This window comes from Danio rerio, chromosome 15 (assembly GCF_052040795.2).
Source record: "Danio rerio strain M-AB ecotype USA chromosome 15, GRCz13ab, whole genome shotgun sequence".
NCBI classification, from domain to species: domain Eukaryota; kingdom Metazoa; phylum Chordata; class Actinopteri; order Cypriniformes; family Danionidae; genus Danio; species Danio rerio.
The window spans coordinates 34,376,537-34,389,155 of NC_141035.1; the positions used below are offsets into that span (position 1 = coordinate 34,376,537).

At 37.8% G+C, this 12,619-nt stretch overlaps 1 protein-coding gene across 11 annotated transcripts in view; it reads left to right on the plus strand.

Moving 5' to 3' along the window:
- The window catches only part of wdr95 (WD40 repeat domain 95), a 39,891-nt gene extending 28,605 nt beyond the window's left edge, over positions 1–11,286 (plus strand). For 6 of the 11 annotated variants that reach the window (XM_087284356.1, XM_087284354.1, XM_087284352.1 and 3 more), the window contains 14 exons: positions 1,448–1,554; positions 1,625–1,704; positions 1,844–1,898; positions 1,981–2,026; positions 4,696–4,755; positions 4,844–5,006; positions 8,250–8,348; positions 8,437–8,495; positions 8,575–8,713; positions 8,802–8,841; positions 8,969–9,057; positions 10,556–10,734; positions 10,861–10,961; positions 11,061–11,286. In XM_087284356.1, the coding sequence (XP_087140482.1) occupies positions 1,448–1,554; positions 1,625–1,704; positions 1,844–1,898; positions 1,981–2,026; positions 4,696–4,755; positions 4,844–5,006; positions 8,250–8,348; positions 8,437–8,495; positions 8,575–8,713; positions 8,802–8,841; positions 8,969–9,057; positions 10,556–10,734; positions 10,861–10,961; positions 11,061–11,232 (1,389 nt within the window). In that variant the 3' untranslated portion in view covers positions 11,233–11,286. The remainder of the gene's footprint in view (positions 1–1,447; positions 1,555–1,624; positions 1,705–1,843; positions 1,899–1,980; positions 2,027–4,695; positions 4,756–4,843; positions 5,007–8,249; positions 8,349–8,436; positions 8,496–8,574; positions 8,714–8,801; positions 8,842–8,968; positions 9,058–10,555; positions 10,735–10,860; positions 10,962–11,060) is intronic. The other 5 variants (XM_087284357.1, XM_087284355.1, XM_087284353.1 and 2 more) reach the window with 1 other exon arrangement.
- Positions 11,287–12,619: the final 1,333 nt, after the last annotated feature.

Consider the following 12,619-nt stretch of genomic DNA (forward strand, 5'->3'; position numbering starts at 1 on the left):
ATGCATTTACTACAGGCGGTGTGACATATTGCCATAAGAGTCAGCAACACACAATTGTTGTATTTTCTGTTGCAAGTGTGCACCGTGACCTTACACAACATACTAATGTGAACAAAGTAGTTTTTACATTTTGAAACACAAAATTTGGTAACACTTTAAAATACCAGTTCATGAGTAATGGTGTGTTAATATGTAACCTAGCAAAAAACCTTTTACCTGATGAAGACCATGTCGGTCGAAACGTTGTGATTTTGTAATATTGACATTAAAACATTTTTTTGAGAGCTAAAGTGGCAGTGTGCCGATTTACTTTGAATCTTTTGCTACTTAATATGTAACCTAAACATTACTTTATTATGACCTTATGATGAGTTAATATGCGCTAATCATCACTTAATACATTAATTAACAACCAAGGATGTACTAACAAGTAACTAAGATAGCCGTTATTCACACATGAACTCATGTGACTCCTGTTGTAGTTAAAGTTAGTTAATGATTATTAGCATACAATTACATCCAAAGATGCTTCTCCTTCATTCACTTTTGGTGAATGTAGCCTTGGCCAGGAAGAGTTGATGTCATCAGGCAGTACCCATTCATCGTTGGGTGTTTCAACCCTAAACCACAACACCCTCAACATTGGTGGATCATCAGTGATAGCCAAATCACAGCCCATCAACTTCCCCTGGCTTTCAGCTAAGCTTCTCCATAACCGGCAAGAAGCTCTCTCTGCTGCCTCCCCCATCCTGCGAACAGTTATCTTCTCTCACTCCCCATCACTCTAATGGCTGTAAGCATCCTCCATACTGACTGGTCCAGGGCAACAGCCGACCTCGACCTGCAGTCATGCAAGAGGTCCTGGTATTTGGCACTCTTCCTCTCAAACGCTTGCTCACAACCCTCTTCCCATGGGACTGTAAATTCAATGAGAATGATCTTCTATGCCTCTTCATACTGCATCTGGCCTCAGGTAGGTCTGGACAACCCTGGGAATTGCATTAACTTATCATTCGTTCATAATAAAGTAATGTTTAGTTTACATATGAATACATAAATTTTCATGTAATGTTATTGTAAAATGTTACCCAAACTTTTTAACAGGGCTATGTTTGATTACAGTCGAACCACTGAAGTCACATGGAGTGTTTTGTAAATGTTTTTGGTTCCTTTTCTGGACTAAACATCTTGTGACCGCATTGTTGTCTATGGAGGATGGGAAAGCTCTTAGATTTAATCTAAAATACCATGATTTGTGTTCTGAAGATGAACAGGGAAGGTCTCAGGGGACTGGAACGATATAAGGATGAGTAATTAATAACATAATATACAATTTTTTGGTGAACTGATCATTTAAGTACAGATTTAAACCCCTGACAAGCTAAATGTTTGATAAAACAGCAATTATGTATGAAAGTTATTCTTTAATGTATTTCCTTCTATTCAGGTTATTAAAATCTGGGATGTGGAAACCGGAGCTCTAATATTTGAATTTGGATGCGCTCATGGAGACTCTGCAATAACCTGCATGACCTTTGACACTAGCGGAAGAAGGTTAGTAGTAAAACTATCTGCCTGGTGCAAAATTCTGATTGTTTTTCATATCCTTGTGTATTTCCACCAGGTTAATGACTGGTGGGAGAGATGGCCTCATTAAGTTGTGGAACTTCAACAACGGCCAGTGTGTGAAGATACTCAGCAGAGGTCAGTAATTCTTCATAATGTGTATTTGATTGATTTTCGTTGCTCCTGACTATGACTGATTATTCAGGCTTTGAAATATGATCCCGCGTTACCTATAAATCTGCTGTGAAGTGAATCCCTGCATTACATTTCTCCCCAGAAGGAAAATGTCCAGAGATTTGTGACTGCTCCTATCTGACACTGCATGGAAACACGTGAGTCTCTGGACCACAGTCTTCTCAGACATTATCCACTTCATCTTTTTTGGCTGATTGTTTTTCTTATTTATTCTGGCAGATTTGTGATTTCTGTTGGTTGGAGCCGCAGGATTGACATTTACTTGGTGAGTGTAAAGTGACCAGCCTGCTTCCCTCACGACCTTATTTTATCTCAGCGTTATTCCCCTGATGACTCTCATAAAATGGTTGACTGCCATGACCTGTTTCTTCCCCCCTGGTACTCTCGCCTTTATTGCTGTTCACTCCATTTCCATATTTCATTTACTTCAGTGTTTCTCCCTCCTCAAAAGTGCCCGAGTGCTGTTTGGTGTGGTTTATTCCTCCATTCCCTCCTGACAGTCCATTATTTAATCTGTTACAAGAGCTTTTGTTCACTTTAGAAAAGAGAATCTGAGCTCTGTGGAAAAAAGATACCCTAAACGCATGATTATGACACCACTGGAGAGTATATATTTCACTTTTATTGAGAATTTTCCCTTCCATCTCTTGTCAATTCTGTATTAAGTGTTCAGAGTAACTTGATTTATTCATTCTTTCATTGGTAGAGGAAGATTTAACATGAAATATAGAACAGATCAGACTGTCTTCGATGATTTAATATAAAATATAGAACAGATTAGGTTGTCTTATGAAATGTTACATTTAGGATTGATAATATTTGTGAAAGGATAAATATTTTAGTTATGTTTTGCATATAATGTATGTGTTGAAGTCAAAATTGTTAGCCCTCATGTGATTTTTACATACTTTTTCAAATATTTCCCCAAATATTGTTTAACAGAGAAAAGGATTTTTTTTTTTCACAGTTTTTCATATAATATTTTTTTTCTGCTGGAGAAGGTTATATTTGTTTTATTTCAGCAAGAATAAAAACAGTATTTTTAAAAATCATTTTAAGGTCACTATTATTAAGAAAAACGTTAAAAACTTAACTTACGTTAAAAATTAACATAGCCTCATAAGTTTGAACAATTTGTCTAGTTTTAAGGCAGCTTTATTTGTATAAAAAACAATATTGATAATAGTCTCACATTAATAATAACTATAAAATATTTAAATGATTTCAGTAGTGCTTAATTAAGATACATTTATAGATACCAGATAAATAATATTTTAAAATGTGATTTTCATTGTTGAAGTTTAAAACTTTGGGTGTGTGACAAGGTGAAAACAGTGATTTTGACACCTAAAAGGAGATTAAATAATATGAAAAAATATAATAGAAAGGTTTTTTTTTTTTTTTAAAGTAGGTTTTATTGTTAGTTTGACAAAGAAAGAGGAATTTGAACAAAATTATATATATTTTTGGATATATGATAAAAGGACATAAAAGTGGCCGTAGATGAAGAATTACCCATATATATTATATACATATATTTTTTTGTAATTGTCTTAAGAACAAACCATCACTATATAAAACAAATAATGCGGAACGGTTAGTAATTCTGACTTGACTTCAACTGTATATTGTTGCTTTATAAACTGTTAATATACTATAAGGTTAAATATAATAATATTGAATCTAGAGGTTATATACATATTTTAATTTGGATGCAATCTTCTGCTACTTAAAGGTTTGATTTAATTATGTTTATTTTATATACAGCTCTAATATAGCCTTTATTTATTAATAGAGACAGTTGTCAGTTTATTTAAAAAATATTTTCAGTAGTATTCACGTTTGTCGTTGGATCTTGTTTTACTTTAAATTTTACATACAAGCAAGCAATATGTAACTTGTAATTTAACATGTTCTCTGCATCTACAAACAGACCATTCATAGTCTGACTTATAAAATGTACCATCTTTAATGTCTACGTGAAATCAATATGTTTATTTTGCTAACACACATTTTATTCTTTAACTTATCAATTTATCTGTGCACAAATTAATAAGTTCTTTAACCTAAACACTCACTCACTCACTCACTCACTCACTCACTCACTCACTCACTCACTCACTCACCTTCTGCTTATTCCGTGCTTTATCAGGGGTTGCCACAGTAGAATTAAATGCCTTTGTGTAAGTTAATCCACTGAAAAAAAGTTGGTTTTAGTAATTTTCAAATCATTGATCATTTGCTTTTCCATTTAAAGTTCCGGTCTATCTCTGATGTCTGCATCTGCAGCCACATTATTCTTAACCACGCCCCTCCTACTATTAGTTTGCGATGAGGGCATGATGCACAAAAAGAAAAGCCCAGCCCTTCCAATATACTGTTTCAGATGGAAGCACATCACTTCAATAAAAGTCTCAGCAACTTCCAGTTCATGTGGACTTTAATGCGAGTGATTCAATTAAATTTAAGAGACTATGAACAGAAGAGAGCGAGGCAGTGGCGCAGTAGGTAGTGCTGTCGCCTCACAGCAAGAAGGTCACTGGGTCGCTGGGTTGAACCTCTGCTCAGTTGGTGTTTCTGTGTGGAGTTCGCGTGGGTTTCCTCCGGGTGCTCCGGTTTCCCCCACAGTCCAAAGACATGGGGTACAGGTGAATTGGGTAGGCCATAATTTCCTTAGTGTGTGGGTGTGTATGTGTAAATGTGTGTGTGGATGTTTCCCATTGATGGGTTGCGGCTGGAAGGGCATCCGCTGCGTAAAAACTTGCTGGATAAGTTGGCGGTTCATTCCGCTGTGGTGACCCCGGATTAATAAAGGGACTAAGTCGACAAGAAAATGAATGAATGAATGAATGAATGAACAGAAGAGTGCAGAATTGCTACTTATTTTTTCTTGTAAAAAGTGCTCAGATGGTATTATTGTATTGCTTTTGACAGGACTCCAAAGAGGAAACTCAGTTCATTCAGAGACCAACACCTTCCTGGCAGGACGACATGGTATTAGCAACATCCACGACAAACACCTATTTCTACACATGACTGCACTACACAAGAGAAAAGAGAAATGTGTTGATGTTTTACACAGAGGAATGGACACAAAGAAGATATCCTGTGCATTGCTCACTGCACACCACATCTCCTGGCCACTGGCAGCTTCGATGGGGAGATCATTGTGTGGAATGTGGTTTCTGGACGCATACAGTGTCGCTTCCAGACCCCGCAGTCTCAAAAGATCAGCAGTTCTCATGGTACCAATAATAGATTTGCTGATCCTCAGAAAGGCTTTTCACACATGAATTAACAAACCCCAGGGAAAAGGGAGTATTATTTTAGGGTTCACACTGTCAACGATAGGACTGGAATTCTAAGAACATCCAGAATTAAAGACTTCAGATAAGACATTTAAGGTCTTGCAAAATTAAAATGAAAAAAATGTAGATGTTAGTTTCAGTTAGTTTTTAAGGATTTTCATTGGCTAGTGGGCTTGCAGTTTGTCACTTCCGCCTAAATGGATCAACAATTTTCTAGTCACCTCATACTTCATTTTTTCATCAAATCTTGACCAATGAAATGATTTATAGTATCTGACAACACAATTTCACGGCAATTCGTAACCTTTTGATTTCGTGGCGAATCTAATTTGTACAATTTTATACTATTTGCTCATCATCCAATGATGGTTGGGTTTAGGAATGGTGTTGGGTGCCACACCTCCTTTTTAAAATCATACATTTTCATACGCCACTTCACTGACAAAACATAAAATACTTACGTTTTTTCGTGAGAACAGGCTGGACATGCTGCTCCCCCTTCAAGACGCTTCTCATTTGCTTTTCATTTGAAGCGCTTGATCTCAACCAATAAAAATGAAACACTATTGGCTGTTTTTTTTAAAGGGGAGGAGCTACTTTGTTATTCGCTCTTCACTTTTCAGTTCTGATTATATCAAACATGGAATAAAAAATGCACATTTCAAAGCACTTCCACGGGATCTTTAAGAATAATTTGACAAACATAAGAAGTTTATTGTGAAAAATTTAAGTGTGAGATTTATTAACAGCTTGCTGTAGTACAAACCTTTTTAGAGCATGTTTTTGGTAGCATACTTTCTTGGAAGAGGGTCTTTAATTGTGCCATAGAATGAAAATCTAGATATAGCTGAATAGAAAGGCCTAGCTGAATAAATTAGACTGAGCCTAAAACACTATTGTTTCCTCTTTTGCAGGTAAATTCCATGAGTGTAAAATTTCAGTAAAAAAAACAAAAAAAACAAAAAAAACAGGTAAATTGGAACAAAAGACAGACTTTAACATTTGAGGACTTTATTTGGCCACAAAGTTTCCTAGTGAGATTATAACAATGAGCTTATATATACTATGTATGTGGGAATCTTATTTTAAAAATGAACAGGTTTCACAGAAGAGTAACCGGATTTGTGAAGCAGACAATCAATCACAACTTGTCAGAATGCAAAATGTGGGATATACAGATTATAAGCTATTTAAGCTAAATACATATATAAATATTTTTTGACAGCTGAAATTTGATTGTTTTGCATGTGTGTGTCTGAGCAGAGCTGCTGGAGCATCAAAGCATAGCTCATTATTGTTCATGACCCTTCCAAATAAGGTCAAAACTAACCATATTGTATTTGGGACGATTCTGGAAATGTACCTGAAAACTATTTCTGGAAAATTTTTGCACTTACCAAAACTGCATTTACAGTACTATAAATTAGGTTTGTCATGATACTGTAATTCGGTACCAATTGATACTGGATTTTTTTAAAAATGTCAATTTCCCGCAAACATTTAAACAGAAATGACTGTGATTGGCTGTTAAGGTTATCAGTTCTCTGAATGTAAACACAGATACAGGGACACTGGAGCATTTTAAAGTAGAGATCTGCGCGGGACCAAATTTTAAATCCCGCACCCGCCAGGTTTTAGCCTGAACCCGACCGCTCCCGCTTATATTATTTATTGTCCCGCTGCCCGACCCGCCCCGTTTTCTGGTCGCCGCGCCTGATCCCGCTAAAGAGCGGGGGAGAACAAAACCGAAAATCCCCCAGCTACAGTCCAGACAGCCAAGCTGTCTGTATAAACACACACACAGCACCAAGCACACACACACAGACCAATCTCTCTCTCTCATACACGCGCGCGCGCACTAACACACACAAGTACCAAGCAGACACACAGGCGTTTGCTGTTATATCAACTCAAAGGCTTGTAATACCATGTATCAAGTACCAATGTAATACCAAAAGGTTTTATATAAAGGTATATAAATACTGAGTCGCGCCAGCCTCGGGCCGATTCTGGCGCGGATGCGGCAGCGTTGGCTCGCTTACGATTGATTCGGGCTGGAATCGGGCAGTGACTCCACAAGCATCCGGAGTCCGGCAGCCAGAGCCGGGCTGAGTGGTAAGTCTCCGGCAGGCGAGAATCTAGCCGGAACTGGCCCTAGTGTATTTTGCTATCTGGGAAAGCTCTTTCTCTCTCTCTCTCTCTCATTCGCGCGCACACTAACATACACACACACAAGCACCAAGCACACACACAAGCAAAGCTCTCTCTCTTTCTCTCTCTCTCTCTCTCTCATTCGCATAGCAATATATATATATATATATTGCTAGGCAGCCCGCTCCCGTCCCAAATTAAACCCGTTACCGACCGCTCCCGCGATTTATTCGCAAATTTATTCCCGCGCCGCAGAAATCTGTCGGGTCCAGCCGCGGGACAGCCGCGGGAATGCAGACCTCTATTTTAAAGTCACCTCGATTAGCTGGTTTGTTTATATGCTGACATAGGAGCGATTCACTAATAAATCACAGCTTTAAAATGTTCCAATGTCCCTGTATCTGTGGTTACACTCAGTAAATAGTGGTGAGTTCGGTGAACTGATGAAATTTATGGTCAATCGCAGTCGTTTCTGTTGAACACAATGGCAAATCAGCTGTGTTTAAGAACGTGCCTATCATCGATCAAATGTTCGCGGGAAATAGACGTTTTTAAAATTTAAGTATCGATTGGAACCGAATTCCAGTATAGTAACAACCCTACTATAGATATAAGAAAACTATTTTACGTATTGTGTCACTTCATTCTATGGCACATTTAAAATATTTTAATGTTGCAGTAGTGAGTACTAGTATTTTTGCCATTATTTAATGCTGAAAAAATAATGTCTTTTTATTAAAAGCCTCCCAGTGTGGTTAATAGATTTTATGAACATTGCTGTCATTGGTTCTGCTTGTCTATGAACTAATTTGTGTTTGTTTATGTGTTGTTTTAGACAAAGAAAAATGTCAGAAAGCATTTTAACTTTTGGAGAGAAATGTTTTATCTACCCAAGGCTGAAAGCGGGATTGTAAAATATCCCAGGATTAAGCTCAGTGTGAAAAGCCCAAAGCAAATCTATCATGACATTTTTGAATACAAATCACAATCTGTAAGAGGATTTTGTTGTTGTTTGATTGCCCACAACAGTGCAAAACACGAGTGTGCTAAGCCTCATCTTCCTAAAGACCAGGGCGTTTGTTCCTGAACTGGCCTCTTCTGCTTGGCTTGTATCTTCAGGGTCTCGAGGTAAACCAGCCATAGCAATGAATAAAATCAATTCAAATACAGAAAATTCTTAATTCACCCTTAATATTTATTTCATATGCCCATAAAGGTTATGTTAATTTCTGGAGTGTTTTGAATGGTGGAAAGTTCGTCGCATCTTTTCAAGCCGTAAGTGAAAAGTTTAATAATAAATTCAGTGCAAACACAATTAGCTCAAAGTTGTAATCAAAGCTGTTTTTTTTTAAAGTCTCACCTTCAGCAGCAGATCACAAAACTGGCTTTAACACAGGACGACAGCATGCTTTTTACTGCCGATCATGTCGGTTTCATCTATGTGTACAATGTCAAGCAATACGCAATGGGGCCTGAACAAAACCCGCCTGAAAGTAAGGACAGTCCTCATTTTCATTATTAAGCTTCAAAGTTGTTATTAATGCTGATGTTGTTCCCTGGTTCATTATTATTCATTTCCAGAGATAAACTTCTGGCGCGCACACATCCGCAGCATCACAGGGTATGTTCAAGGTGTCAAAAGAAAAGCAGACAAAGTTTTCTTTTACTTTTATTTCTGTCTGTTTTTGTTAAACATTTTTCATTTGAATTAAAGGCATTTCTTTAATCTTATTTTATTTCATCTCAAGCTTAAAGATAGTTGACAAGGACCAGTTTCTGCTTACCTCCTCCATGGACTGTTCAGTGCGCCTGTGGAATATTCATGGGGATTACATAGGTACATTTGATAACAAGCTTACAAGATGTCTGGATTTTTGTCAAAGTCTTTTTGCATAAACCATGGCGAAATGTGTCAGCAGCACACCAATATTTGCTGTTGCATTTTTCAATTGACCTTATTCTTTCCAGGTACAAGCAGGTGCAGCCATTGAAATCTTATTGTCTCACTGACTTGAATTGCATTTTACTGTTAAAAATAAACAGCTTGTTATGCTGCAAACTTGTATTTATTCACTATATATATATATATTCCCATATATACATTTTCCCATTTCATGAAACAATTGCAGAAAAGAGTTATGCATATGTTAGGACTTATGCATTGCAGAATAAGATCACTATGCACCAAACAGTTTCTAAAAATAAAAAAACTCAACTAAACCGCTAAACTAACTTACAATTTTCATAACATCTACAGGGCTAGGACAATGAAATTGAAACACATGGTTTGAGACTACAATAATTCATTGTTAATGGTTAGGACCATCTTTTTTGGCCAATACAGGATCATTTAATCTTAGGAATGACAGATACAAGTTCCGCACAATGGCCAGAGGGATTTTGAGTGAATCTTCTTACAGAATAGTGGCCAGGTCACTACGTGATGCAGAAAAAACACATTTCATGACTCGCTCCTCCAAAACACCCCACAGTGGCTCAATAATATTTATATCTGGTGATTGTGTTGGCCATGCGAGATGTTCAACTTTTCAAACTAATCTCTCACCAGTCTTGCTGTTTGTATCGGTGCATTATCATCCTGATACACGGCATCGCCTTCATGGATGGATTCAATGTTTTAAGCATTGTGGGTCCTTCAGAAAAGTTGCAGTCATTGGCAGTGATGCGCCCATCTAGCTCAAGTATTGGGTCTAGGGAGTTCCGTGATATTGCATCACTGGTAGACCCCCATGCCTCACTCTAGGCATGCAATAGTCTTGGTGGTAGACTTCTTTGGAGCTTCTCCACACCCTAACTCTCCCGGATGTGGGAAAACAATGAAGGTGGACTCTTTAAAGAACAACATATGTTTCACATTGTCCACAGCCTAAGATTTTTGCTGCAGATGCCATTAAAACTGACGTTTGGCATTGGCATGAGTGACCAAAGGTTTGGCTATAGGAGCTTGGTCATGTAAATTGACCATGTGAAGCTCCCAACGAACAATTTTGGTCGAAACAGGAGAGTTGAGGTGGTTAAATGTGGAATATGCAATCAATGAATCAAATTTAGCCTTGAAACATCCAACCTCAAATTGGCCAGTGTTAAATTGGCTAGTGTTTCCGTTTAATTGTCCAACTCCTGTATATATAGCTGCTCTCTATTGATTTAAAGTGCTTCTTTTATCCTCCTTTGCAAGTGGCTTTGGATAAAAGCATAAGTGAATAAATGTAAGCTGTACATGTCTGATGGACTAAAAAGAAGTAATTCAGTAGTCATTTCATTTTATTCAGAGAATAAAATGAACGACAGTCTGAACTACATAAACTTCTCAGGTACTTTTGGTCAAGAGGAGGATTGGAGGATTGAAACGCCGTCTTCCTGGAAGCACCCGGCTGTTCCCTACGAGATCCTCATTGATCCCTTGAGCATGCCTTCTCATCCAGTACTGGATGAAGAGATCAATCAGTCAGATGTCTTGAGCTCTGAGAAAAGTGAAAATGTAAACAAACAGGTGTGGTTTTTGGGTATATGTGGGTTGTTTTACAAACCTCCTTTTTTTTCTCCATTAATGACTTAGGTGGTGTTTCCGAGATGAAACTTTGGCTTCTAAAACAATCTCAATATGCTCTAATTACAGTTGGATAACCAGACAGACAGTGATCCTCCAACAATCCTCAATGATAGAGATATTGAAGATGGAAGCATCAGCTCCTGGTTTCGCTCTGAGCCTGGCAGGAGGTTAGTACATATTTCATGAAAACCAAACATCTAAATGCAAACCAAGTGTTCTGATTAAGGAGTAACAAATTGGATTTTCTCCAATCTTTTGGATCACAGGCAGCGTCATGCAATATTCAAACATTTGAACAGAGCATCAAACAGAACGGGTCTCAAGGACTACAACACTTTGAAGGACTTGGACCTTATTGTTATGCCACAAACATATAAAAGACCCGATCTCTCCCTCCGAAAAATCAATCCACTCGAATCCAAGGATGCAGATGAATAGCCGCTTCAAAGTCATTGTGTTAAAATGAGGACAAATACATGATAGTAATATGAACAGCGTCAAGAGTTGTTTTTTAATATATCAATATGACCTCCTTATTTAGACATGCACTTTACTTTTATAAGGATTTATTTATAATTTTAGCTTCTTTGAACCATTATGAAACGGAAGTTGGTGAGACTTTTATTCGAGTATGTTCTCAACATACAGGGTGGCATGGTGGCTCAGCGATTAGCACTGTCGCCTCACAGCAAGAAGGTCGCTGGCTCGAATCCAGTTGACATTTCTGTGTGGAATTTGCGTGTTTTGCCGTGTTTATGTGGGTTTCCTCCGAGTGCTTCAGTTTCCAAAAACAAGTGAATTGGATGAACTAAATTAACCATAGGGTGTCACTGTGGCACAGTGGGTAGCACGATCGCCCCACAGCAAGAAGGTCGCTGGATAAAGCCTCGGCTGAGTCTGTTGGCATTTCTGTGTGGAGTTTGCATGTTCTCCCTGTGATCATGTGGGTTCCCTCTGGGTGCTTCAGTTTCCCCCACAGTCAAAAGACATGCGCTATAGGTGAATTGGGGAAAGCTAAATTGGGCTTAGTGTATGTGTGTGAATGAAAGATTGCATGGGTGTATCCCAGTGATATCCAATGAGTAAAACATATGCCGAATAAGTTAGCAGTTCATTCCGCTGTGGCGACCCCTGATTAATAAAGGGAAGTCGAAAAGAAAATGAATGAATGTATGAATGAATGAAATTGGCTCAGTGTTTGAGTGTGTGTGAATGACAGTGTGTGTTTCCTAGTACTGGGTTGTGGCTGGACGGGCATCCGCAGCGTAAAACATAAGCTGAAATAGTTGGTGGTTCATTCATTTGTGGCGACCTCTGATAAATAAGGGAAGGAGCTGAAGGAAAATGAATGAATGAATGATTTACATGCAATTGAAATAAAATATTGAGTGGGGGGTGGGGCTTTCTTTTTGCGTATCTTTCCCTTATAGCAAACGAATGGTTAAAAAGGGGCATGGTTAAGAATATTGTGGCTGAAGTTGTTAAAATGACATTCAAACAAATAAAACAAATACTCAGACTTTGATTAAAGACTACCAAAAAACTAAATACCAGAGGATAACTTGTACAGATTAATTGTTCCCCTAAAGAAAATGTATTTAAATTTTGACTTTAAAGGGGTAGATTACCCATACATGAAAATCCGGTCATCATTACCTCAACGTTGAGTCATTCCAAACCTGATATTGTTTCAATTTTGATGAATTGTTTTTGCTCATGCAATAGATGTCAAATGGATTCAAAACATTTAACATCCAGTCATACATGTTTAAAATGACATTACGGGGAATAAATCAAAGAAAGAAAGAATAAAAAGAGCCATAGA